This window comes from Carcharhinus amblyrhynchos, chromosome 16 (genome assembly GCF_965287045.1).
Source record: "Carcharhinus amblyrhynchos chromosome 16, sCarAmb.v2.hapA, whole genome shotgun sequence".
In the NCBI taxonomy this organism is placed as follows: domain Eukaryota; kingdom Metazoa; phylum Chordata; class Chondrichthyes; order Carcharhiniformes; family Carcharhinidae; genus Carcharhinus; species Carcharhinus amblyrhynchos.
Genome location: NC_137339.1, coordinates 8,577,127 through 8,604,716, shown reverse-complemented (window position 1 = coordinate 8,604,716; position 27,590 = coordinate 8,577,127). Strand labels below are relative to the sequence as shown.

Below are 27,590 nucleotides of genomic sequence, written 5' to 3'. Positions count from 1 at the left end.
TGAAACCGCGTCGGGTCGCCTTTTAAAACTGCCCCAGAGCTGGAAGGATCCACTCTGCCAGGAGAGCCAAAGCAGAAAATACGGAAGTAGGGAGCCTGCCACTGAAACGGACAAGAATGTATTTCAAGGTAACTTGGGGAGTGATACTGAGCTGAGGGCCCCAGTGTACACTCAGTCTGAACTCCCTCTTCTGCTGTGTGTGTGTGTTGCTTTTTGTTTTACAAACTTATCTTTAATCAACTCATTCAACGCCTATGCTGTACTTTATGTGTTTGCGCCCTGGTCTTGCTTATCGTTAGCGTTCGCTTCTCGGGTTAAAATAGGGACAAGGGATAAATCCGCTTGCAGCAGGCTGCTGGCATCTTTTCAATGAGGGCACTTTTCAGCAAGCCTGAGGAACGCCAATTTTACTTCTCCAAATGGTTCCCTGTTTCCATGACTGCAGTCCCTCAGACAGTGAGCAGTGTGTCTGTTCACTCACACGAGTTTCTAACTGCTGCCCGTTTATTTCAAAGACTTTGTTTTTAAAAAAAAGTGTTTTCCCAGTTATTGATTGTGGGTCAGAGTGGGTAGAACTGTATACGCAGCGTAACGAAGGAAGGGCTCCGTTAGAGATTTCTTAAAAGTGTCACAAGTAGGCTTACATTAAAACTGCAGTGAAGCTACTGTGAAAATCCCCTAGTCGCCACGCTCCGGTGCCTGTTCGGAAACACTGAGGGAAAGTTTAGCACAGCCAATATCTGATATTGTTAATAGCTCCCTCTCGTCCCTATTGTATATTTTTTTCCAAAAATGTACTTTATTCATAAAAATCTCAAGTAATCTATTCCAGATGCACAGGGCTTTGAGTAGCAAAACAATGTGGAATCAAAACATTTTTACAGATCTGTACAAATTACAGTGACTACATTTCAATACTTAAAAATTTAATGGAGATGAAGGGAATGAATTTTGATCTTATTGAAACATTTTCTGCCCCTCCCACCTGCTCCTTCATTCAGTAACATCACAGTTAACCTGACTGTTGCCTCAACTCCACAGTCCCATCCACCTCCCCTCCCCCAAAACCTTTGATCCCCTTGTTAGAAAAATCTACCCACTTCTGCCTCAAAAATATTCAGTTTAAAGTTTTATTTATTAGTGTCACAAGTAGGCTTACATTAACATTGTAATAAAGTTACTGCGAAAATCCCCTTGTCGCCACACACTCCGGTGCCTGTTCGGGTACGCTGAGGGAGAATTTAGCACGGCCAATGCAGCCTAACCAGCACGTCTTTCGGATTGTGGGAGGAAACCGGAGCACCCGGAGGAAACCCACGCAGACACGGGGAGAACGTGCAGACTCCACACAGACAGTGACCCAAGCCAGGAATTGAACCCGGGTCCCTGGTGCTGTAAGGCAGCAGTGCTAACCACTGAGTGCCATATTGTCAGCGATGCCTCCTTTGGTTGTGGTATTAAAGCCATATCAATCTGATAGATGGCTGTTGAGGGGACTGTGGAACTATTCGAAGAAGAGTAGAGGCTCTCTGTGACCCTGCTGGCATTCTTCAATCACATTAGATAATCTTTCATAAAAAAAACCCAAACATTTCGAAATGGTCATTTCATTCCAGTTTTGTGCATAGGTCCTGTTGCGTTCTGAGGTGCTCCAATACAATAGTCAATCATTTAATTATGTTTGTGGGGATCTTGCTATATGCAAAATAACATCTGAGTTTGCCTACGTTATATCAGTCGCTGCAGTTCATTGAAACGGCTTTGGGATCTTTCTACACGTTATTAAAATGTAAATCATTTGGAAATAAGACATAAGGATAAGAAAGAGTTGCATTTATATAGTGCTTTTTCACATACATCAGATGTCGCAGAGAGCTTTACAGCCAATGAAGTACTTTCAGAGTGTAGTCACTGTTGTAATGAAGGAAACACAGCAGCCGGTTTGCGCACAGCAAGATCCCACAATCAGATCAGTGAACCAGATAATTCCTTTTTGATGTTGATTGGTAAGTAAACATTGGCTTTGTCGCCTGACGAAGGGGCAGCGCTCCAAAAGCTAGTGGCTTTTGCTACCAAATAAGCTTGTTAGACTTTAACCAGGTGTTGTGAGGCTTCTTACGAAGCAAACATTGGCCAGGACACCATGGGGAACTCCCTTGCTGCTGTACAAAAGAACGTCCGTATAATCGCTTACATCCAGCCGAGGGAGCCTTGGTTTCACGTGTCTTCCAAAAGAAGGACGGCACAGTGTTTAGCCCTACTGTCTCTCAACACCGGGGACCCGGGTTCGATTCCCGGCTTGGGTCAGTGCCTGTGTGGAGTCTGCACATTTGATGCACGGGTTTCCTCCGGCTGCTCCGGTTTCTTCCCACAGTCCGAAAGACGTGCTGGTTAAGTGCATTGGCCGTGCTGAATTCTCTCTCGGTGTACCCGAATAGGCGACTTTTCCCAGTAACTTCATTGCAGTGTTAATGTAAACTGACTGGTGACACTAATAAATAAACTTTAAAGACTGAAATCAGCGGAAATATCTCCCTGCCAAAATATCTTGAGAGCTTGGCATGGAGGTGCTCTGTGTGCCTGGGCTTGTACAAGGAGTAGCATTTCAAGAGCATTGGCATTCAGTGGGAACTCATGTGGTGTAAAAGTGTATAAGTAGCAGGATAAGTGAGTGAAGCATTGAGGTGGGTTGGGAGATGGTGATAGATTTTGGGTGAAGGTTGAACCCCTTGTGACCATTTTAATTAATTTACACTTTCTGATTATCCGTGAGCTAATAAGATACTTGGACTTAAGTGAAGGAGATTTATTACCAGTTGATTTGCAGATGGTTGGATGACAATCCTATATTATAACATTCTGTAGCAGAGTGAATTTGCCTTAAGGTTGCAGAACCAAAAAGTGAAGAGATCACTTCCTCACTGTGGCTGAAATAACCTTGTAAAAAAGAGAATTGGAGATTGGACCATCCAGTCAATGTGGCCTTCTGCCAATTGGGGAAATTCCTCTCCATCCCCGGAACCAGAGTTATTCTTTTCTCTCGAATTAACTTGGGTTGTTTGTTTTGAGCTTTGCCGTTGCATGGTCAGAGACCCCATCTTACAGTGGAGCAATTATCTAAAGCTTTGTCTGCCCCTTTCAATTAGACATGAAGAAAGGCTTGCACCCTGGCAGGCACTGAACTTTCATCCAACACCGGTGAAAACTCTTTACTAACACCGGTAAAAATATAGAAATATAGAAGATAGGAGCTGGAGGAGGCCATTTGGCCCTTTGAGCCTGCTCCACCATTCATCACAATCATGGCTGATTGTCCAACTCAATAGCCTAATCCTGCTCTCTCCCCATAATCTTTGATCCCATTCGCCCCAATGCTATATCTACCTGCCCTCTTGAATGTTTTGGCATCAACTACTCCCTGTAGTAATGAATTCCACAGGCTCACCACTCTTTGGGTGAAGAAATGTCTCCTCACCTCCGTCCTAAATGGACGTCGTCCCCTGAATCCTCAGACTGTGACGCCAAAGTATTTTGCGAAGAATCTGATTGCATTGCCTGTGCGTAGAACCTTGCTATGTGCAAATATGCTGCCACCTTTCCCTACGTTGCAAACTAACTTCCACTGAAACATCTGGCATAGCCTGAGGCCCAGAGAGGCCCTCTCTCCAAAGCCTTTCCATCTGTAAAAATGGATCACCCGGAACAGGACTCCATTCTATAGCTGAGGGAGAACTAGGATGCCATCAGACTTTTGAACAGACCTACCTCACATTAACCATCGAATCATTGAATCTACAATGCAGAAGGAGGCCATTTGGCCCATCGAGCCTGCACTGACAACAATCCCACCCAGGTCTTGTCCTGTCTCTGTAAGTCCATATATTTACTCTCGTGATCCCAATTTATCATGGCCAATCAACCTGACCCACACATATTTGGAACATGGGAGGAAACCGGAGCAGCCGGAGGAAACCCTCGCAGACACGGGGAGAATGTGCAAACTCCACATAGACCTGAGACTGGAAATGAACCTGGGTCCCTGGCGCTGTGTGGCAGCAGTACTAACCACTGTCACTGTGTCGGCAAGCTATTCTTTCTCTACATTCCAGCTATGACTGTAATACTGCATTCTAAACTCTCCCCTTTCCTTCCTATGAATGGTATGTTTTGTCAGTGCAAGAAACAATACTTTTCACTGTATCCTAATACATGTGACAATAATAAGTCAAACATACAAGTTCAACGTAATCTAGGTGCCCTTATTAATAAAGCCTTTGTGCCTTTATTAACCACTCTCTCTACCTGTTCTGCCACTTTCAGTGACACAGGCGCACATACAATTAGGTCCCTACACTCCCTGTGTACACTTTATTTCAGTCTCTCCACGTTCTTCCTACCAGACAAAATCGCTGCAGCTTTCAGTGTAGTGAACTTGATTCGCTACCTGTTCATCGATTCCACTAAATTGTCTGTGTCCGTTTGAGGCTCTATGCTATTCTCCTCACGGTGCTTTGATGTTTCACAACATCTGCAGACTTTGAAATTAAGCTCTGTACATCTGGATCTACACATGAAATGGGTCCAGCAAGTCAGGAAATTTCTAGACTCGAGCTGCCCACCTTGGCAGCAAAAGCCCAGTCTTGGTGTGTCATTATTCCACAGAAGGAGGCCATTCAGTCTATCAAATCCATGCTGGCTCTCATCATAGAACCCTACGGCACAGAAAGAGGCCCTTTGGCCCATTGAGTCTGCATCGAACACAATCCCACCCGGGCCCTACCCCCCATATCCCTCCATATTATACCCACTAATCCAATACATCCCTGGAACTAAGGGGCAATTTCTTAGCATGGCCAATCAACCTAACCCGCACATCTTTGGACTGTGGGAGGAAACTGGAGCACCCGGAGGAAACCTATGCAGACACGAGGAGAATGTGCAAACTCCACACAGACAGTGACCCGAGAGGGGAATTGAACCCAGGACCCTGGAGCTATGAAGCAGCAGTGCTAACCACTGTGCTACCGTGCTGCCCATTCTGTAGAGCAGCCCATTCCCCTGCTATATCCCCACAGCACTGCAATTTTATTTCCCCAAGCGCCCATTCAACTTCCGTTTTGAAGTCGTTTACCGTACGCGATTACACCCGACTCCCACCGCAGCGAGGACGGAGAATTTGGCGGCCAGCCAAATTTCTGTTCACTGTAGCCGGACCGGAATGGGGGTAAGATTCCAGCCCTCGTGTCTGCTTTCTCCATCCTCGGGGTCAGAATTCCAGCTCATTACCACTCACTGCCTTAAAGAGTTCTTCCTCTCATTCTCCCTGTATCACTTCCCCAAAACCCTGGTCTCTGTGCCATCAACCAGTAGTCTTTGTCTACTCTTACCTACACCTGTCAAAATGTTCTGTAGAGCGTGGAAGTGACATATTTGCAGAATTAGGGAGTATTAAATGTACTCCCCCTCCCGTCAGTCCATCCCATTCCCATCAGTGTGATGTCAGCAAAACCTACATGTAATGCAATTCTGATTTGTTGCATCAGTAACATTCTGGGAAAGTTTGCTCACCTGTTTTCCATGTTTAATCCCTAAGAAATGAATTGATGTAAATACAAAGCACAGCAACCGTCAATAACACTCTTCAAAACGCAAAAAGGTTAACGGCAACACATGGTTTTTCTTGTTCAATTGCAACATGACAGCCAGCTGTATTTGACAAGTGAAGTAGAACTATTAATTAGTGACACAGACTGCAATAATTTAATTTGATTACATGTTTTAACAAGTTTGGATATTTTAAAAAGCCCATTGCAGGCTTGTGGGTGTTGCTGGCTTGATTGCTTGTCCCTGATTGCTCCTGGGGAACAGTTTTGGTCCCTTTATTTGAGGAAGGATGTAGTGGCAGTTCAGGGGAAGTTCACTAGATTGATTCCAGAGATGAGGGGCTTGTTGTACAAAGAGAGACTGAACAGATTAGGTCCTATACTCTCTGGGATTTAGAAGAATGAGGGGAGATCAAATTGAGGTGTTCAAGATGATACAAGGTTGTGGATAAAGTAGACGTGGAGCGGATGCTTCCTCTTGTGGGGCATCCTAGGACAAGAGGTCTTTGGATAAAGGGGAGCAAATTTAAAACACAACTGAGGAGGAACTACTTCTCCCAAAGAGTTGTGAATCTGTGGAATTTTCTACTCCAAAGTGTGGTGGATGTTGGGACAGTGAATAAATTTAAGGAGGAGTTAGACAGATTTTTAATTGATAATGGATTGAAGGGTAATGGAGAGAAGGCAGGAAAATAGGGGTGAGGAACACAGCAGCTATTATCGAAGGGCAGATTGGACTCGATGGGCTGAATGGCCTAATTCTGCTCTTACATCTTATGAACTTGCGAGAAGGTGGTGGTGCGCCATTTTCTTGAACTGTTGCAGTCCATGTGGTGTAGGTACATCCAGCCTGCTGTTAGAGAAGGAAAATTTTGACCCAATGTCAGTGCAGGAATGGCAATCTATTTCCAAGTCAGGATGGTAAATGGTGGGGAACCTCCAGGTGGTGGTGTTCCCAAGTGTCTGCTACCCTTGTCCTTCTGGATGGTAGTATTTGTAGGTTTGGAAGGTGCTGTCTAAGGAGCCTTGGTGAGTTCTTGAGATGCATCTTGTAGATGGTACACACTGCTGCTACTGAGCATTGGTGGTGGAGGGAGTGACTGTTTATATTGCAGTACTACAGTACAGATAAAGGTAAGTACTATTTACGCTTTTAAGAAACACTTGGGCATTTTGGTTCTATTCCTGCTCCAGGTTAAGAGTTACCGGGGCTGATTATATTCTTGGTCTCCCCTACGGGACAGGATATGATGGCCACGAGTCAACACACCAGTTGAGTTCAAATGCCACCATCATCCATTGTGAGCTGCACTGAATCTGATTATTTGTGGGTAAATACCCGAATGAAAATGACAATGAAAAGTGCAGGGGGTTATTGTAAATTAAACCCTAACTGCTCACAAATGTTGTTCACAACAAAGAACCATCTACTTGGCTTGGCTTACTTGTGACTGAAGTCCCAGGTGTTGATGTTGACTCTTTATGCGCCTCAGGGCAGCTTGGGATTGCGAGCTTTGGCCATGTCCCAAGAACAGATGTACTTTGAGAAAAAGTACGCTGCAGTCGCAACCCCTGATGGACCTGAAATACCTGTCTCGAATCACCAACAATGTGGATTACATAAGTCACACCTGGGAAGGCTGAACCCAGGCCAGTAGTGCAAATCAGGCTAATTTACTGAACTATCCCTGCATCTAAATGTCAGATTAAAATGTCCAGGGTGGGGTACTGGAAATTCTCTCTCCTGCCCAACTCTGACGCCTTAGCCTGAAGATAAAGAATAGTGTTGTTTCGCAGCCTGTCCTTGCTACCACATACTCTGCTGCAGAACACTGGAATGAAAGTTCAGTATGTCTGGCTATCTAATAGGGGGTTCGAATCCCTACAATGTGGAAGGAGGCCATTCAGCCCACTGAGTCCGCACCCACTCTCTGCTAGAGCATTTTACCTAGACACTGCCTTCCACCCTATCTCTGTAGCTCCACGCACTTACCCCACCATTCCTTACCCATCTTGGGATACTATGGGACAATTTAGCACAGGCAGTCCACCTAACCTGCACCTCTTTGGATTGTGGGAGGAAACTGGAGCACCCGGAGGAAATGCGTGCAGATGTGGGGAGAACGTACAAACTCCGCACAGTCACCCGAGGCTGGAATCGAACCCGGGTCCCTGGTGCTGTCAGGCAGCAGTGCCACCTTGCCGGCAATTCCTGATGTTGTCACAGAAAGTACGATTACGTAAGTTCTTTTCATGATCTCCAGTTGTCCCAAAACACTTTGCAGCCAATTTTGTAATGCAGACACCGACACTGTGATAGCACACATCACCTGTTTTAGTGATATTGTTCATGGCTAAATATTGACCTGGACATAAGACCACAAGATCATCAGACTTAGGAGCAGAATGAGGCCATTCGGCCCATTGAGTCTGCTCTGCCATTCAATCATAGCTGATATTTTTCTCATCCCCATTCTCCGGCCTTTTCCCCATAACCCCTGATCCCCTCATTAATCAAGAACCTATCAATCTCTGTCTTAAAAATACTCAGTGAGCTGGCCTCCACAACCTTCTGCGGCCAAGAGTTCCACAGATTCACCACTCTCTGGCTGAAGAAATTCCTCCTCATCTCTGGTTTAAAAATTTGTCTCTTTAGCCTGAGGTTGTGCCCTCTGGTCAGGAGATCAGGAGATCTGTCCCCTCAAATAGGATCATTGGATTGTTTACTTCTACCTGAGAGATTGACGGTATCTCACCTTATCATCCCCAGAGGTAGTGGCAATTAGTATCACTACAGCTGGGATCTAAGGTAGATCCAAAATCTGTAATAGTCCTTAAGGAGGAACTGGATGGATACAGGGATTTGGAACAAGAATTCCAAAGAGTGGGAAATGAATGATCAGAAGCATAGGCTGTCAAGGGTGGGATATACCACAGGGAAGAGTGTTCTCATTGCAAAGAGTTCGCACTGGAAAATTAACTTGGGAGCAGTGATTATTGGCTAGAAGCCATCAGAACATGTAACAGAGGGCAATATGGTGGACAACCAGTTCATGTGGGTTTTTAATGGTATACCTGATGGAAGATTTCGGCTAGTTCACAAAACAACTCCTCTTTGAGTAGGGTTACATTAGAGACAGCTTGATCAGTGAAGGATTAGGTTGATTGGCCATGCTAGATTGCCCCTCAGTGTCAAGGAGATTAGCAGGGTAAATATGGTGGGGGGAGTAGTGGGGGGAGTTGTGGGGGGGGAGCAGAAGAAGAGTGGTTACGGGATAGGGCCTGGGTGGGATTGTTGTTGGTGCAGGCTCGATGGGCCAAATGGTCTCCTATTGCACTGTAGGGATTCTATGATTCTCGGAACTATAGCAGTTATGTGAAGTCAAAATGGCAAGGACAAAAATGTCAAAGAGAATCATATATAGCGGAGGCGGAGGCCATTTAGCCCATTGAGTCCACACTGACCACAATCGCACCCAGGCCCTATGCCTATAACCCCATGCATTTACCCTAGCTGGTCCCCCTAACACTAAGGGGCAACTTAACATGGCCAATCCACCTAACTTGCACACCGTTGGACTGTGGTTGGAAACCGGAGCACCCGAAGGAAACCCACGCAGACACAGGGAGGACGTGCAACAGACAGTGACCCAAGCCAAAAATCGAACCCGGGTCCCTGGTATTGTGAGGTAGCAGTGCTAACCACTGTGCCACCGCGCCTCCTTGCTCTGAGTTGCTCTGAACTGAGCCACCGAAGGTGAGAGGCGTTGGCCTCAGAAACTCAGGGTGAGAATTGAAAGGAGGAGGTATTTTCATTTGCCCCACTTGACGGTGAGGAGGAGACTGAGGCCTAACTGATTGGGCTGCTCCATTGCGAGAGAACTGGAGCCTGTGACCATGTGACATCGTTGGTTAAAGAATAGAGAACGTTGAATGATGGAGGAGAAACAGATGAGTGGGAAAACAATCTGGGAGGACACCTGAGGCAGTGGAGAAAACATCTGAGAGATTGAACTTTGTTCTTAACCCACACTTGTTTGTAGAATATTTTACAGAGCCCACCAACTCGGAAATATCAGAGGCGGGCGGGAGCTGGTGTGTTGTTTGCCATTCTCTGGAATTCTCCAGTCCTGCTGCTGTCATTGGGAATTCCTATTGATATCTCCCCATGCCAGCGGGAAATACAGACCATCATCTGTGAATTTGCCTGCGATAGATATCAAATGCTATGTCTTTAACCTGGGTTACAGAAGGTCAGCAAAAGATTTCACATCGGTTCAGCATCTTGGATCTTTTTTATGTGCTTATTCACCTTCTCCCTTTGGGTAGATCTTGTCTGCGGCTACCCAACTATGGTGGCACAGTGGTTGGCACTGCTGCCTCACAGCGCCAGGGACCTGGGTTTAATTCCGGGCTTGGGTCACTGTGCAGAGTCTGCACATTCTCCCCATGTCTGCGTGGGTTTCCTCTGGATGCTCCGGTTTCTTCCCACAGTCGGAAAGACGTGCTGGTTAGGTGCTAAATTCTCCCTCAGTGTCCCCGAACAGGTGACGGGGTGTGGAAACTAGGGGACTTTCACAGTAACTTCATTGCAGTGTGAATGTAAGCCACTAATAAATAAACTTTAATAAATTGTGCAGGGTCTGAGGAAGAGATGGGCTTGATGTCCTTTGTTTAGTTGCATGATTTCAGGTATTCCTGTGGGATTTGTGCTCCCCTCAAACAATTGTGAGATATTGGTGACTCTGCAGACCATAAATGGGAATTTCTTTTCTGTTTTCTCCTCTCCCTGGCCAGGCGAAATGGATTGTCTGTCTCATGTTGCTCTCGAAAGTTGCTGTGTCCAGTGGAGCCCAGAGGCGATGTGCTGAACCCTCCGATAAGCAGCTGTCAAATGAGTTGGACTATTGGGCCCCGACCACGGCAACGATCAGCGCAAAGCATCTAATACCCGGGGAAGCATTCAACGCCTCTCTCATGCACACGTCTCAGATAGGGGAAAGGAGCACTTCTCCATGGTCTTATAGGTAAGTGTAAAGTAGCACCTGATTATAAAACTCACCTCAGTCTTGCATTCGATGCAAACTCTTTGTTGCTTCTTTCCTAATACAGAAACTGTTGGGAGTTGGTACAGTTTATTAATTTATGTGATGTGGGCATCATTAGCAAGATTGGCCTTTAGTGACCGTCTCCAACTGCTCTTAAGAAGGTGTTGGTGAGTTGCCTTCTTGAGAACCCAGTGCTTGCCCATTTTAGCATCATGGCGGCACAGTGGTTAGCACTGCTGCCTCATAGTACCAGGGACCTGGGTTCGATTCCCAGCTTGGGTCAGTGCCTATATGAAGTCTGCACATTCTCCCCGTGTCTGCATGGGTTTCCTCCGGGTGCTCCACTTTCCTCCCACAGTCCGAAAGGCGTATTGGTTGGGTGCATTGCCCATGCTAGGGGACTTTCAAGGTAACTTCATTGAAGTGTTAATATAAGCCTACTTGTGACACTAATAAAAAATAAACTGAAACTTAAAACTTACAGGGCAGTTAAGAGTCAGCCTCTCTGCGTTGAGTCTGGAGTCCCATATAGACCAATCAGGATAAGATTAATAGAATTCCTTCTGTTTTCCATATAACCGTACGGAATCATAAAGAACAGAAAGATCCCAATCTATGCGTTGTACTGAAGCAGCTAATATCAGGGATTGGCCATTTGGGAAATGGTGCAGTTGGCCTCAGTTCCCCTTTGATCACCATCCGGGGATCCCTCCTGCAAAATACAATCATAGAATCCTACAGTGCAGAAGCAGGCCATGCAGCCCATCGAGTCTGTTCTGACCACAATTCCACCCAGGTTGTATTCCCATAATCCCACGCATTTACCCTAGCAATTCCCCCAGACACTAATGGACAATTTAGCATGGCCAATCCACCTAACCCACACATTTTTGGTCTGTGAGAGGAAACCGGAGCACCTGGAGGAAACCCATGCAGACAGGGGAAGGATATGCAAACTCCACCCAGATAGTGACCCAAGCCGGGAATCGAACTCGGGTCCTATGAGGCAGCAGCACTAACCACTGTGCCACCCTATGATTCAACGATTTAACCAGTGTTCCAAGTGTGAATGTGGGATGAGGCCAAGGTACACAGCAGGTTTACTGAGTTGATACCTGGGGGAGAGACTTTAGTCTGGAATAGCTTCTAAAAAGGGAATGTATAAATACAGGCGAAGAAAAAGCTTTACGTGATAACTGCCTTATAAAGTTAGCGCTTTCAGGGGGCTTGCGTAGGCAAAAGAGCCAAATGGGCTTCCTTACGGATGTAATAATCTATGATTGGACTGCACCGCTCCATTGAAAAAAAAAAGATAATTGTCCCATAACAGCTAGAGGGGCTTTTAAAAATATAATGAGTTGTCTATGATCTGGAATGCTGTGACTGAAAGGACTGATCTGGAACTGATTGAATTGTAACATCCCTCCCTGAAAGGCAGACAATTTCAGGGCAATGAGGAAAGAGCAGGGGGAGTGGAACTAATTGGAGAGTTCTTTTAAAGATGTAGCACGGGTATGTTGAGCTGAAAGGCCTCCCATGTTGGAAGATTCTGAGCTTCTTGCAATAACCTGCCAGTAAGAGCATCTGGTCTCGCACCACATGGGATACCATTGCAGGCGGGTGTAGGAATGCCTGAACCTGTACCTGAGGAACAGTCCTCGCTTTTCAGTAGTTGCTTCCCACATAACACAGTTTACGCACATTCTGGTATAACACAGACTGTTCACAACCCCCTTTGGGCAGAACCATTGCGTTAAACGTATCTCAGTGACAACAGGAGGAGGCGAGAATCACCTTCTGAATAGATTCCAGTTTATGTATCCTGTAGAAGTCACCCTACAGAAGGAGGCTGTTTGATCCAACACGTCAAGAGCTGGCATTGACGAGATTAATCTCCTTGCTCTCTCTGTGCAGCCTTTTGTCACTATCTGCTTCAATATCTATCTACCTTTCCTTTCTCAATCACACAGTCCAAAGATGTGCAGGTTGGGTGCATTGACCATGCTAAATTGCCCCTTAGTGTCAGAGGGATTAGCAGAGTAAATATGTAAGGTCATGGAGATAGGGCCTGGGTGGGGTTGTTGTTGGTGCTGGCTTGATGGGCTGAATAGCCTCCTTCTGCACTCTAGGGACTCTATGAGCTTTGCACTGTGAGAGGCAACCAGAGGAATCCCATGCAGATACAGAGAGATCGTGTGAACCCTACACAGTCACCTGCGGCCAGAATTGAACCTGGGTCCCTGGTGCTGTGAGGCAGCAGTGCTAACCACCGTGCCACCTTGCTGCTCCTTTATCTTCTCCCATTGCTCACTGAACCCAAGTTTAAAGTTTATCTATTAGTGTCACAAGTAGGCTTACAGTAACATTGCAATGAAGTTACTGTGAAAATCCCCTAGTTGCCACACTCCGGCGCCTGTTCGGGTTACACTGAGGGAGAATTTAGCACCTAACCGGCACGCCTTTCAGGCTGTGGGAGAAAACTGGAGCGCCCGGAGGACACCAATGCAGACACGGGGAGAATGTGCACACGGACAATGACCCAAGCCAATAATTGAACCTGGGTCCCTGGTGCTGTGAGGCAGCAGTGCTAATCACTAAGTATACTATCCATTAATGAGGTTGTGACATGGAACCATTGGTAAGCAGGTTGTAGTATTTCATTTCCTCCTATGTTAATATTTATCCTGCCCTGTCTTGCCTTTTACAAGAATGGAAATGGGCCTGCAAGGAAGCCCAAATTCTGCAATGCATAATTAACGCATTCCTCACTATTGCCCTCTCAAAAAGAACAAAGAACAACCCAGCACGGGAAACAGGCCCTTCGGCCCAACAAGCCCGCACCGCCGCATCACCCTACACCTATTCTACCCTGCGTGTCTACGAATGGAACCCCTAACTTAGCCAGATTCAGGGGAGAATAGTGTCAATTTGGTAAAACCAATCAGCCTAAGAGCACATCTTTGGGGTGTGGGAGGAAACCGGAGCGCCCGGAGGAAACCCACGCAACCTCATTGCCTGAATTCTTGACAAATTGTACCTGGTGTCAACAATACAATGCAGAAGGTGTAAATGTAAGAACGCTTTCATTTCTGACTGAATGCCATTCTAATTATTGGTTTCCGTTCTTGAAAGAAGGCAGACGAATTAATTTACTAGACGATGTTTCTTTGCGCTTTTCAAAACCATCTCAACTAGTTCATTGGCTGTAGAGCAATTTGGGAATCCCAATGGAATGCAGTCACTGTTGTAATGGAGAGATCTGGCTTGTGCTCAGCAAGCTCCCACGCAGAGCAATGCAATATGTAAAGCTGCTAATCTGCTTTAACTGTTGATGGAGGGATTAATGTTAGCCAAAGGTATAGAGGTGTACAAAATTATGAGGGGAAGAGATAGAATGGACTTGATAAAATTGTTTGAATTCTAGAACCAGGGGACATAGATTCAAGATGAATGGCAGCAGGTGTAGAGGGGGCATGAGGAAGAACCTTTTTTACACAGAGGGTGGTGGGTGTCAGGAATTCACTGCCCGAATTGGTGGTGGAGAGACCCCAAACTCTTCTGTTATAAATTACCTGGATCTGCATCTTAAGTGCTGTAAACTACAGGGCTATGGGCCTGGTACGGGAAGGTGGGATTGGAAAGGGCACCAGGCTGTCCCCAGCCTGACATGGACAAGATGGGCCGAATGGCCTCCTTCTGTGCTGTATCTGCGCAGTGCTTCTAATAGAGGGAGAAACTCCCCCTGCTCTTCTGCGTAATAGTGGCCAGGGGATCTTTTGGATTCAACTGAGAGGGTCGCTGGGGCCTCGGTCTAAGACCTTACCCGAAAGGCAGCTTGATCAGAATGGGAGTGTCGACATGGATTACTCACTCCGATCTCTGGAGTGGGACTTCCACCCGTGACCTTCTGACTGCGGAGACAGGAGTGCCGGCCAGCGAGTCATAGCAGGAGGTCAGGGGTCAGTTGGCGCTCCGGTACTGATTTGAGCCGCTGACCAGTTCTCACCATCCAGGCTGTCATGTGACTGAGGAATAATAGTTAGCTGCTGTCTGCGGTGAATCAGTATGAGGCAGAAAAGAATAAAGAATGTGGGACAAATGCTGTTTTTTAAGTGTCAGTAATGTGGAGGGAGTGTAGAGGCTGGGATTATTTTCATTGGGTTTATAAATAGAGATACTGGGTGGGGTTTTCCAGCCACACTTGCTCCAAACCAGAAAATCCCACCCGAGGTCAACAGATGTTTGCATGTCCCACTCCCCCGCCCTCTACTATTCCCGAGGCGGGCAGGACTGGAAAACTCCCCCCACCCCCCCCACATTGAGTACAAAAGTAGCAGGGAAGTTAGACTGAACTTTTATAACGCCTACTTAGGCCAGAGTATTGTGTTCAGTTCTGGTCATCGCATCTTTACAGGATGTTTGGGGGGGGGGGGGTCCTTGAGAGAGTGCAGAGGAGATTTTCCTGAATGGTTCCAGGGATAAGAGGATTTTCGTTTGAAGGTTATGTTTGAAAAAAATATTGAGGTCGTTTCCCTCTGAGCAAAGGAGATTTGATTGATTTTTATAAGATTATTACCATTTAGAATAAGGCAGGGGAGATCTCATTGAGACGTATAAGATGATGAATGGGATGGATAGGATAGAGGTGGAGAGACTCTTCCCGCTCAGAAAGGACAGTAGGACTAGGGGGCACAGCCTCAAGATAAAGGGGAGGCGGTTTAGAACGGAGTTGAGGAAGAACTTCTTCACTCAAAGGGTGGTGAATCTCTGGAATTCTCTGCCCGTTGAAGTGGTGGAGGCTGCCTCGCTAAATATTTTTAAGAAGCGAGTTGATGGGTTCTTGATAAGAGAGGGGATTAAGGGTTATGGGGAGAGGGCGGGAAAGTGGAACTGAGCCACAACTGATCAGCCATGATCTTATTGAATGGCGGGGCAGGCTCGAAGGGCTAGATGGCCTACTCCTGCTCCTATTTCTTATGTTCTTATGTTATGTTCATTTTGAATAAGGTAGGGGAGCAAAGCTGTTCCTGTGAGCAGATGGTATGAGGACAGAGGGACACAGATTGAAGGTTTTCAATGAGACTTGTGGTGGGAGGGTGGGCGGGAATGTGCAAGAGAGCGTCGATGGGAGTAGGAGGAGCAATTTGAAGGGGAACCTTTCACACGGTGGGTGCGAATGACCTGGATCCATGGGCCCACAGGGGTGGTGGAAGCAGAGATGATGCATGATTTCAAAAACAGATTTGTTGGGCCCTTGAAGAGTATTACCCTGCAGGACAAGGGCAGAGAACATGTAATAATACAGAACAGGAACAGGCCCTTCAGCCCACCATATTCTGCTGAACCTGACGCCAAATTAAACTAATCCCTTCTGCCTGCCCTTGGTCCAGACCCTTTATCCCTTGCACATTCATGTGCTCATCTAAAAGCCCTCTAAATGCCCCTATCGAATCTGCCTCCACCACCCCTAATTTGATTTGATTTATTACTGTCACATGTAATAACATACAGTGAAAAGTATTGTTTCTTGTGCACTGTGGGGGAGTGAGTGGGTGGGGGGGGGGGGGGGGGGTGTGGGGAGTTTTCCAGTCCTGCCCGCCACAGGAATAGTAGAGGGCGGGGGAGTGGGACATGCAAACATCTGTTGACCTTGGGTGGGATTTTCTGGTTTGGAGCAAGTGTGGCTGGAAAACCCCACGCAGTATCTCTATTTATAAACCCAATGAAAATAATCCCAGCCTCTACAGTCCTTCCACATTACTGACACTTAAACAGCATTTGTCCCACATTCTTTATTCTTTCCTGCCTCATACTGATTCACCACAGACCGTTCATAGAGCAGGAAAGGAGAGAGTGCAGAATGTAGTGTTACAGTCATAGCTAAGGTGTAGAGAAAGATCAACTTAATGCAAGGTAGGTCCATTCAAAAGTCTGACAGCAGCAGGGAAGAAGCTGTTCTTGAGTCGGTTGGTACGTGACCTCAGACTTTTGTATCTTTTTCCCAAAGGAGGAAGGTGGAAGAGGGAATGTCCGGGGTGCGTGGGGCCCTTAATTATGCCGGCTGTTTTGCCGAGGCAGCGGAAAGCGTAGACAGAGTCAATGGACGGGAGGCTGGTTTGTGTGATGGATTAGGCTGCATTCACGACCTTTTGTAGTTTCTTGCGGTCTTGGGAAGAGCAGGAGCCCATACCAAGCTGTGATACACCCCGAAAGCATGCTTTCTATGGTGCATCTGTAAAAGTTGGTGAGAGTCGTAGCTGACATGGCAAATTTCCTTCAACTTCAGAGAAAATAGAGACATTGGTGAGCTTTCTTATTTGTATTGTCGGTATGGGGGGACCAGGCCAGATTGTTGGTGATCTGGACACCTAAAAACTTGAAGCTCTCGACCCTTTCCTCTTTCTGGCAGCATGTTCTAGACACCTAGTACTTGCTGTGTAAAAAAAAAACTTGATCCTCACATCTCCTTTCAACTTTCCCCCCCTCACCTTAATTGCACGCCCCCTAGTATTAGACATTTCAACCGTGGGAAAAATATTCTGGCTGTCAAACTCTGTTTACACCTCTCAATTTTATAGACTTCTATCAGGTCTCCCCTCATCCTCCATTGCTCCAAAGAAAACAACCCTAGTTTGTCCAGCCTCTTTTTGTAGCCCATACCCTCTAATCCAGGCAGCCTCCTGGTAACCCTCATCTGCATCCTCTCCAAAGCCTCCACATCCTCCCTGTAATGTGGCAACCAGAACTGAATGCAATACCATAAATGTGGCCTAACCAAAGTTTTATAAGGCTGCAAAGTGACATCCTGGCTCAATGCCCTGACCAATAAAGGCAAGCGGGCAGATGGGACTGACTGGGTTGTTGCATGAAGAGCTGCCATGGAGCCAATGGCCGAATGGCCTCATTCTGTACCACCAATTCTTCCAAGAGGGTAAAGCTGAGTTTTAATAGTTTGTAATAGCAAGGGGTATTCATGGAGTAAAGATAGAGGAACTATCTCCATTGGGAGGGTTTGGAGGACCTCAGTTTTAAGATAATTGGCAAAGGAACCAGAGGAGTGATGAGAATATTTTCACGTGAGTTGCTCCGATCTGGTTCATGTTGCTCCTGACAGGGTCATAGAACCCTTTAAGTATAGAAAAAGGCTGTACTCTCTCATATCTATACTACTGGTATCTAACACTAAGGGGCAATTTAGCATGGCCAATCCACCTAACCTGCATATCTTTGGACTGTGGAGGGAAACTGGAGCACCTGGAGGAAACCCATGCAGACACGGGGAGAATGCGCAAACTCTACATAGACAGTGGCCCAAGCCATGAATCGAACCTGGAACCCCTGGCGCTGTGAGGCAGCAGTGCTAACCACGGTGCCATCATGACGCACAAAAAAGAGAATTGGATAAATGGGAGAAATGATAGTGGAGTTATGGGGAATGAGGGGGGTATAGTGGCACAGTGGTTAGCACAGAGCCAGGAACGGGGGTTTGATTCCTGGCTTGGGTCACTGTCTGTGTGGAGTTTGTACATTCTCCCCATGTCTATGTGGGTTTCCTCCAGGTGCTCCAGTTTCTTCTCACAGTCCAAAGATGCGTGGCATAGGTAGATTGGCCATGCTAAATAGCCCCTTAGTGTCAGGTGAACTTGCTAGGATAAACGCATGTGTTTATGGGGATAGGGCCTGAATGGGATCGTGGTCGGTGCAGACTTGATGGACTGAATGGCCTCCTTCTGCACTGTAGGGATTCTATGATTCCAAGCTTCTATGAGGAGGTGGTATGGGTCTAATGGGATAGAGCTGACACATGCACAATGGGCTGAATGGCCTCTCCACGCCCTTCGTAGAGTCAGAGTTGTGGGGAAGTGGCTGATCTGTATATGTGTTGTGTCATGTTTTAGCGGTGAAGCTTAACGGCTTGACTTATTTCTGGAATAAACACAATAGCAAAGCTCAGCCCAGTTTGGTTTATCTGGAATTTCTGCTGTTACAACATTGATTCTTCAGGCAAGTAAAGCCCAAATTAGAGTTACCACAAGCTGTGTCATGCTGCAGGTGGTATGCGCTCCTGAGTAAGTTAAAGATCACGTCACCATAGTCCCCGGTGACTATGGGCTGCTTTGCCCATTGAAGGGGGAGAGCTGACTGCTGGTGATTTAGCCTGAGGATCACCACACCTCATACAGAGGGCAAGGTTGAGAAGACGGGGCTGTCATGAATAACCGCAGCCAGTATGGAAATTGTTAGCGCTTTTGGCGCCACGAACCAGTTGTCCAGCCAACTGAGCTAAACCGACCCCTGCTCTTCGAGTATACATAGAACACTACAGCACAAACAGGCCCTTCGGCCCACAAGTTGAGCCGATCATATCCATACCTACCAGGCCGTAGAACTATCTGTAACTCCCAATCCCATTAAATCCCATGTACTCATCCAGAAGTCTTTTAAAAGACCCCAGCGAGTTCGCCTCTACCGCCACCAATGGCAGCCGATTCCACTCACTCACCACCCTCTGAGTGAAAAACTTACCCCTGACACCTCCTCTGTAAAGATCTATATACATCTCCAGTATATCTCTATCCAGTATATCGATATAGATCTCTATATATCTGTATAGATCTCCAGTATCATGCCAATAACTCTTAGAGGGACTCTTCATTAAAAACAGCGCTCATATAGGGAGAGATTTTCCAGCCACGCTCGCTCCAAAGCCAGAAAATCCCACCCGAAGTCAATAAACCTTTGCATAGTCTGTGTCCCACCTGCTACCATTCCTGTGCCGGGAGAATTCCACCTATAGGAACAGGAGTTAGGCCATTCAGTCCCTCCACCTTCAACATGTTGATATAAAGTGCAACTTATTTAAGCCCTGGTATCTTCTGGTGAAAAAAGTTGCACCACCTCCCCCCAGGTCAATGTAGTCCAAGTGACGTACAACATCCAGATCTGAATGGAATAGCCCAGACAGGGTTGTCAGGTCCATTCATTCCTTTGAAGAGATGAGGGGACAGGGCTGGTACAAGTTTGAAAATTATTTTCTTCTATTGAAAATCATTTTTAAAAATTAACATGCCAGAAGCAGAGAGGCGAACTTGGAGACTGGCTTCTCCACCATGCCCTCTATTCAAAGAACTGAACTGAACATGAGCTTAACTGAACACACACACACACTAGAGCCAAAATATATTTCAACCCTTATCTCATTATTGGAAGTGTTTTTTGCATGCTGTCTCTGTCTAGAGATACAATCCTCGTATTTTCTGTTAGGGGAAACTGTTGTTTGCCTGCATTGTGTACCCTTTAGGAATGCAGTCAATTTTTAGTGAACCCATCATGCCTTCTGATTCTCCATGTAGTCATCTTAGCTACAATTGTTCAGCTTAGCATTGTTGGTTAACTCCTACAGTCTAATGTAACTGTGCATAGGCAGAAATATCTTAAAATGAAGTCTTTACATAGACTGAAGCAAACAGGGTTAAGCATACACAGGATCCCTCAAGGGTCTAACCTGAATTGCCACATGGCTTCCATCACTACATAATGGAGCATCCTTGAGTTAAAGGGGAACATTCCATTAATATTTAAACTTCTTTTCTTCAGCTGTGTTCTGTCAGGTATAGTTCTCCTGGGGGGTAATGGCTGACCTGGAATATCTTGCCACAGGCATTGGAAGGATTGTTAATGTAAGCCAACTTTGTGTCAGGGGGACTAGCTAGGATAAATGCATGGGGTTATGTGGATGGGGTCTGGGTGGGATTGTGGTTGGTGCAGACTTGATGGGCCAAATGGCCTCCTTCTGCACTGTAGGATTCTATAACATACCACACTGTCAACTCGCTGCAATTTCTAAATTCAGGCTCCGAAATTTCTCTGCTCATCCCTGTTTCTGCCCATTTCAGACAATGCGTTGTGGAAATCTCATTGCTTCCTTGTTGTTTATTGTGTAATTTGTACTTCAAGTTGTGAAAATAGTGACTCAACTCAGCTAATGGGGGACTGAGTAAAGGTGTCTCTTGCCCGCAGACACCTGACGGGCTGGGGTTTGTTTAGCATTCCAGGAGACAGTGATGGAGCTATTATCATTGGCTTTTGGGTTGGGCAAGGACAAGAAAAACATAACCATCCAACTGTTGCAGAGGAATAGCCAGATGCCATTCGGCCCATCAATCCCATTCTACTCTTCATCTCTTTAATAGTTGACCTGTCTTTGTTCCATGATACCCCTCACTGTCAGTCTCGATCTTACAATCTCCAATTGACCCAGCACCGCAGTCTTTTTGGGAAAGAGAGCTTGGGATTTCCGTGACTCTTTGGGTGATAATATTTCCTAATTTTGCTGCTGGACTGGCTACCGCTAATTTTAAGGTTGAGTTCTCTTGAACTGGTTGTTCCCCACCTAAGGGAGCAGTTTCCCTGTATCTACCTATAAGGTAGATTAGTCAACATCGTTTCCCAAAGGTACAGGAGTCTAAAACTAGAGGGCATAGGTTTAAGGTGAGAGGGGAGAGGTACAAAAGTGTCCAGAGGGTCAATTTTTTCACATAGAGGGTAGTGAGTGTCTAGAACGAGCTGTCAGAGGTAGTAGTAGAGGTGGGCACAATTTTGACTTCTAAAAAGCACTTAGACAGTTAGAGGGGTATAGAGGTATGTGGGCCAAATGTGGGCAATTGGGACTAGCTTAGTGGTAAAAACTGGGTGGCATGTTGGGCTGAAAGACCTGTTTACATGCTGTAAACTTCTATGACTCTAAGCGTACCTTATCGTGGACACACACATAGACTGAATGGCCTTGTTCTGTTCTGCACGATTCTATTCTTCACGGTGGCACAGTGGCTGGCACTGCTGCCTCACAACACCGCGGACCCAGGTTCAGTTCCAGTTTCCAGTGTCTGTGCGGAATCTGCGCGTTCTCCCCTGTGTCTGCGTGGGTTTCCTCCGGGTGCTCCGGTTTCCTCCCACAGTCTGAAAGACATGCTGGTTAGGTGCATTGACCATGCTAAATTCTCCCTCAGTGTACCCGAACAAGCGGCGAGGGGATTTTCACAGTAACTTCATTGCAGTGTTAATGCAAACCCACTTGTGACACTAATAAATAAACTTTAAAAATTTTCGAATATCCTTCCATCTCTGAAAGACATTAAATTCTAGATTTCTTTGTGTCTGGGTGGGTGACTATCGAAGGTACAACTTGACCTTGTCCTAATTCTTTGTCCCTTTTCGATCTGCAGAGTAAATGAAGATAAGGCACGCTACCCAAGGCAGCTAATGGAAGCGTACTGCTTGCACAAAGGCTGTTTCGGGCCTGATGGGCGTATGGACAACACTGTAATGAGCGTACCCTATCACACAAATGTTCTGGTGCTGAGGAGAGCAATGAGATGCAAACACAAGACCTACATCTACAAACTGGCTGAGGAAAAGGTCCCAATGTTCTGCGTGTGTGTGGTGCCCGAAGAAGCCAGGGCTTAACAGGAGCAGCTGAGATCCCCGTGACGTGAATGTAGCAGTCATTGTAAGATTTGTGAAAAAGTATTTCTGCAGGCCAGCAATAAATATGCGGAATATTTTGATTATCTCCTGAAATCCAACTGTGTTTCTTGCTCTCCCACTCATCGACTCTTAAGGTAACACACAGTTTCCAGGGGTGAGTCACCCGTTTTGTTGGGCCCAACTTCAGATACAGCTGAGGTTTAACCCTGCTTTTTCTGTTAGCGGGGCACAATGGAGTAACACTCAGGGAGATGGAACACCAATTTAAAGATGTGCGGGTTAGGTTTGCCGTGCTCAATTGGCCCTGAGTGTCTGGGGGGTTTTCAGGGTAAAAATGGGCAGTTATGGGGATAGGGCCTTTATGGGATTGTGCGGGCTTGATGGGCCAAATGGCCTCTTTCTGCACTGTAAAGATTCCATGGCTGGCATTTTCGGCCTCGCTCATTCCGAAACCGTAAAATCCCACCCCGTGTCAATGGACCTTCCAATGCTCCACCCCTCACCCGCTCCGACTCCCACGGTGGACGGGCCAGTTAAATCCCAGTCTGTGATTCTACGAAACGTGTGAAAGAACAAGCTCTAGTTGATTATTGTGTGATCCCTGGGTGGAAGGAAAGGGATCTGATGCATCACCACACATCAATAACAACTTGCATTTATATAGTGCCTCTTAACATGGGAGCAGAGTTTAGGGAGAGGGGTGCGGATAACTTGCCCCCCCCCCCCCCCCATCCCCCATCCCCCCCCCACTCAACATCAGCCTGCCCTGTAGCCATTACATGTTGCGGGGATTGAGGGGGGATGGGGATTAATGAACCTACCCCAATATTGTGAGATTAAGACTGAAACGAAGAGGAACTTCTTCACTCAGAGGGTGGTGAATTTTTGGAATTCTTGGTCTCAGGGGGCTGCAGTAGATCAATCACTGAGCATGTCCAATGCTGGAGACCAATGGCATCAAAGGATGTGGGAATAGAACAGGAAGGTGGAATTGAGCTAGATAATCAGTCATGAACGTACACCTACTTGTGACTAATCAATAAAGTTTAAGATTTAAATTGAATGGTGGAGCAAGCTCAATGGCCTACTCCTGTTCCTGTGGACTCCTGTTCACTACTTGTGAGACTTCCACCCCTCACCGGGGCACAGTCCTGCCGTCTCTCTGGACCTCCCAGCCAGTTGAATTGTCATGGGATGTTTCGCAGAGAAAATTTGACACTGAGTCACATCAAGCTGGGTCAAAGAGAAGGTTTTAAGGAGGAGAGAGAGAGAGATGGAGATGTTTAAGAAGCAAATTCCAGACCTTGAAGGCGAGGCAGCCAAAGTTCCAACCACCAATGGTGAAACAATTAAAAATCAGGGACCTGCGAAAGGCCAATGGATGAGCACCGATATCCTGATGGATCGTGCTGCCAAGGTTTTACTTCTTCCATTCATCAGAACAAACACAAGGATGCTAAATATCAAACAGTCACAACAGTTGTTTGAAATTTGACATTCTTGCATTTGTTGTGTTGAGGGAAAGAACAAAAATTTCAGCAACATGTCTCTCTTTTCAACAATGCTCGAATTCTGATCAAGTAAGCGATCAGTTGATTATATCTGAGGATTGTAAGGCTGTTTTCATTACAATGAGAGAATCTTGATTCTTACATACCATTCCTCCAAAGGGGATAATTAATAAAACCTGTCAACACCAATATCAGCTTTGTTTATTGTTCAACGTTCTGGGGGGGGAGGTGAGTGGGCAGGCGACGGCAGATACATAGGAACAGGAGTAGGCCATTCAGCCCATCGAGTCTGCACCAACAGTCTAACAGCACATCTTACGCAAGGCCCCGTAACACCACATATTTGTCCCATCTTGGGACACTAAGGAACAATTTAGTATAGCCAATCAATCTAACCCACGCATCTTTGGAGCGTGGGGAGGAAACGGAGTGCCCAGAGGAAACCCATGCAGACACGGGGAGAATGTGCAGAATCCACACAGACAGTGACTCAAGGCCGGAATCAAACTCGGGTTCCTGGTGCTGTGAGGCAGCTGTGTAAATTACTGTGCCACCGCACTCACGCTGTACTACCTCGCCCTTTCCCTACCCCCCACTCCCCCAAACCACACCCCCCCCCCCAACTCCCCCACCCCTCTGCCAGTACGCAGGCTTGCCTGGGGGAGCTAATGGTCCTACCGGCAGACTAACCTCCAAAGGAAGCTTTGGTAGAAGAGTCCACACACGGAATCCTAGTCAAATCCCAAAAGCAGAAGGAAGAGTGAAAGATTTTGATTAAGACACCTCTTACTCTTCTATCTACAGTGAGTACAAGCCTATCATGTCTGACCTCTCATAAGACAACCTGGCCATTCCTGGTGTTAGTCCAGTAAACACACTCTGAACTGCTTCTAATTTACACCCTTCCTTAAATGAGAAGACCAGTACTCCAGATATGGTCTCACCAATGCCCTGTATAACTGAAGCTTAACCTCCCTACTTTTGTACTTAATTCCCCTCACAATAAATGAAAACATTCTATTGGTTTTTCTAATTACTTGCTGTACCTGTACACCAGCCTTTTGTCATTCGTGCACTGGGACACCCAGATCCCTCTGAATCTCAGAGCTCTACAATCTCTCACTATTTGGATAATAAGTTTATTTTTTATTCTTCTTGCCAAATCCATATTTCCATACATTACACTCCACTTGCCAGATCTTTGTCCATTCCCTTAACTAGCTATAGTATCTGCCATCTTACCCTGTCTGGCCTATGTGTGACTCCAGAGCCACAGCTGACTCTCAGCTGCCCTCTGAAATGGGCTCATTTGTGGGACATGGGCATCATTATCTGGCCAGCATTTATTGCCCATCCCTAGTTGTCCTTGTTCAGAGGGCAGTTGAAAGTCAACCACATTGCTGCGGCTCTGGAGTACATGTAGGCCAGACCGGGTAAGGACAGCAGATTTCCTTCCCTGAAGGACATTAGTGAACCAGATGGATTTTTGCATCAATCGACAATTGTTTCATGGACCAGATAAACTTTATCCCAATTTTGATTTGATGTGATTTATTATTGTCACATGTATTTGTATACAGTGAAAAGTATTGTCTATTGCGCGCTATACACACAAAGCATACTGTTCACAGAGAAGGAAAGGAGTGCAGAATGTAGTGTTACAGTCATAGCTAAGGTATAGAGAAAGATCAACTTAGTGCAAGGTAGGTCCATTCATCAGTAGATTCTTAATTCCAGATTTTTTTTTATTGAATTCAAATACTACAATCTGCCGTGGTGGGATTCGAACCCAGGTCCCCAAAACCTTAGCTGAGTTTTTGAATTAATAGTCTAGTGACAATACCACTAGGCTATCATATCCCCTGCATAAACCATTTCCTTTGATCTAATGCAATCTTTAACTTCTTTCATTAAGCAAGGTTGATTTGCCCTTTGCTTTGGGTATGTGAGGTTAATGTATATCTGCCGTGTGGGGTACAACAAACATAGGTTTTTATTTAGAAACTTTCATTATGGGAGAAGCGCAGGGTATCAAACACTTCCTACAATTCCTTCAAAACTGGACGTGCCCAATGTGCTTTGATCAATGTTCGGAAGAAAACACCAACACTGGAAATCTAGCGTGCCTTTGAACTGTTATGATTTGGCACACAGCCAAGTAAATCTTGTTTTCAAAGGCAAATGCTGGTAACCTGGAACAAGAGCAGGAAAAGCCGGTCGAACAGCCTCAGTGGGAAGGGAAAGGCTTAATGTGTCGGGTCTGTTGCTATTTCAACAGGGTTGGGAAAAATTTGAGATGCAACAGGATTTAAGCAAAGATGGAATGGTTGGAGAGAGGGAAGATAAATAGGCTGGAAAACCGGAGAGATTAAACAACACAAGGGATCATAGCACATGGCAAAAGAACCATGTTTACATTGCCTGGAACTTTAATGGTTTCGGTTAGAAAGGCATTTGGGAAATGCTTAAAATTCCACAAACAAACCATAATGGAATATCATTGTTTATTGCAAGGGGAATTGAATATAAAAGAAGGAATGTTTTGCTACATTGCGTAGCATGTTGGTGAGACCACACTTTCTTGATTCACTCATGGGATGTGGGCTTCGCTGCTAGACCAGCATTCATTTCCTGGCCCTAATTGCCCCTCGAGAAGGTGGAGCTGCTTTCCTGAACTGCTGCAGCCCATGTAGTGTAGATACACCCACAGTGCTGTTAGGGAAGGTGTTCCAGGAGTTTGACCAGTGACAGTGAAGGAACGGCCGATATATTTCCAAGTCATGACGGTGAGTGGAGGGGAACCTCCAGGTGATGGTGTTCTCAGGTATCTGCTGCCCTTGTCCTTCTTGATCAGAGTTTCCCAAACTGGGTTCCATGATACCAGACTCAGGCAGGGGCTCCATGGTAGGTCGGTCCATTTTCAACTTTAAAAATGCCCCCCTTTCAGCTTGACCAATCAAAAGTGGTTTTTTTGACTTTGTTGGCCACCGATAGGTTTACTAATCAGCCTATCAGCAGCTGATGAACTGGGAAGCCAGCATCTAATTGGAGGAGTTGGAGAGAGGCCTGGGCAAGGGCTGAAAGGGCCAAGGGAAGCCCAGGGGCCCAAGGGAGGTGGGAGCCAAGGCTGAGAGGGAGCAGGCCAGCGAGTGTCCTAGAGGGGTAGAGACCATGGAGGCCCGAGTGAGGCCGGGGCTGCAGGGGGCCCAAGAGAGACGTGTGAGCCTACGTGAGGGGTGAGTGACGGTGTGTGAGAGATCTTTGAGTGTGTGTGTATGTGTGTGTGTGCGTGTGTGCGTGCACGAAAAGTATATATGTGCGTGAGAGAGCTGATTTGATTTGATTTATTTTTGAAACATGTATTAGCATACAGTGAAAAGCATTGTTTCTTGTGTGCCACACAAAAAAAGCATACTGTTCATAGAGAAGGAAAGGAGAGAGTGCAGAATGTAGTGTTACAGTCATAGCTGGGATGTAGAGAAAGATCAACTTAATATAAGATAGGTCCATTCAAAAGCCTTATGGCAGCAGGGAAGAAGCTGTTCTTGAGTCAGTTAGCATGTGACCTCAGATTTTTGTGTCTTTTTCCCAATGGAAGAAGGTGGAAGAGTGTGTGTGTGTGTGTGTGTGTGTGACAGAGAGAGAGAGAGGTGAGACCTGTACCTTGTGAGTAGTGGACAGGCTCTGGGGAGTCAGGAGGGGATTTGCCCACCTCCTAGCCTCTGCCCTGCTCTCGTAGCCACAGTTCTGGTCAGTGGTAACCCCCAGGATGTTGGTAGTGGGGGATTCAGCGATGGTAATGCCATTGAATGTCAAGGGGTGATGGTTAGACTTCTCTCTTGTTCGAGATGGTCAATGCCTGGCACTTGTGTGGCACGAATATTAATTTCCATTTATCAACCCAAGCCTGGATGTTGTGTAGATCTTGCTGCGTATGTCAT

General features: G+C 46.3%; 1 protein-coding gene across 1 annotated transcript; it reads left to right on the top strand.

Moving 5' to 3' along the window:
- LOC145353618 (interleukin-17A-like) lies at nucleotides 1-22,221 on the top strand. Its single transcript, XM_080204384.1, has 3 exons — nucleotides 1-128; nucleotides 10,401-10,630; nucleotides 21,877-22,221. Exons 1-3 carry the CDS (start codon nucleotides 117-119, stop codon nucleotides 22,115-22,117), a joined length of 483 nt encoding a protein of 160 aa, XP_080060510.1. The 5' UTR covers nucleotides 1-116; the 3' UTR covers nucleotides 22,118-22,221.
- The last annotated feature ends 5,369 nt before the right edge of the window (nucleotides 22,222-27,590 follow it).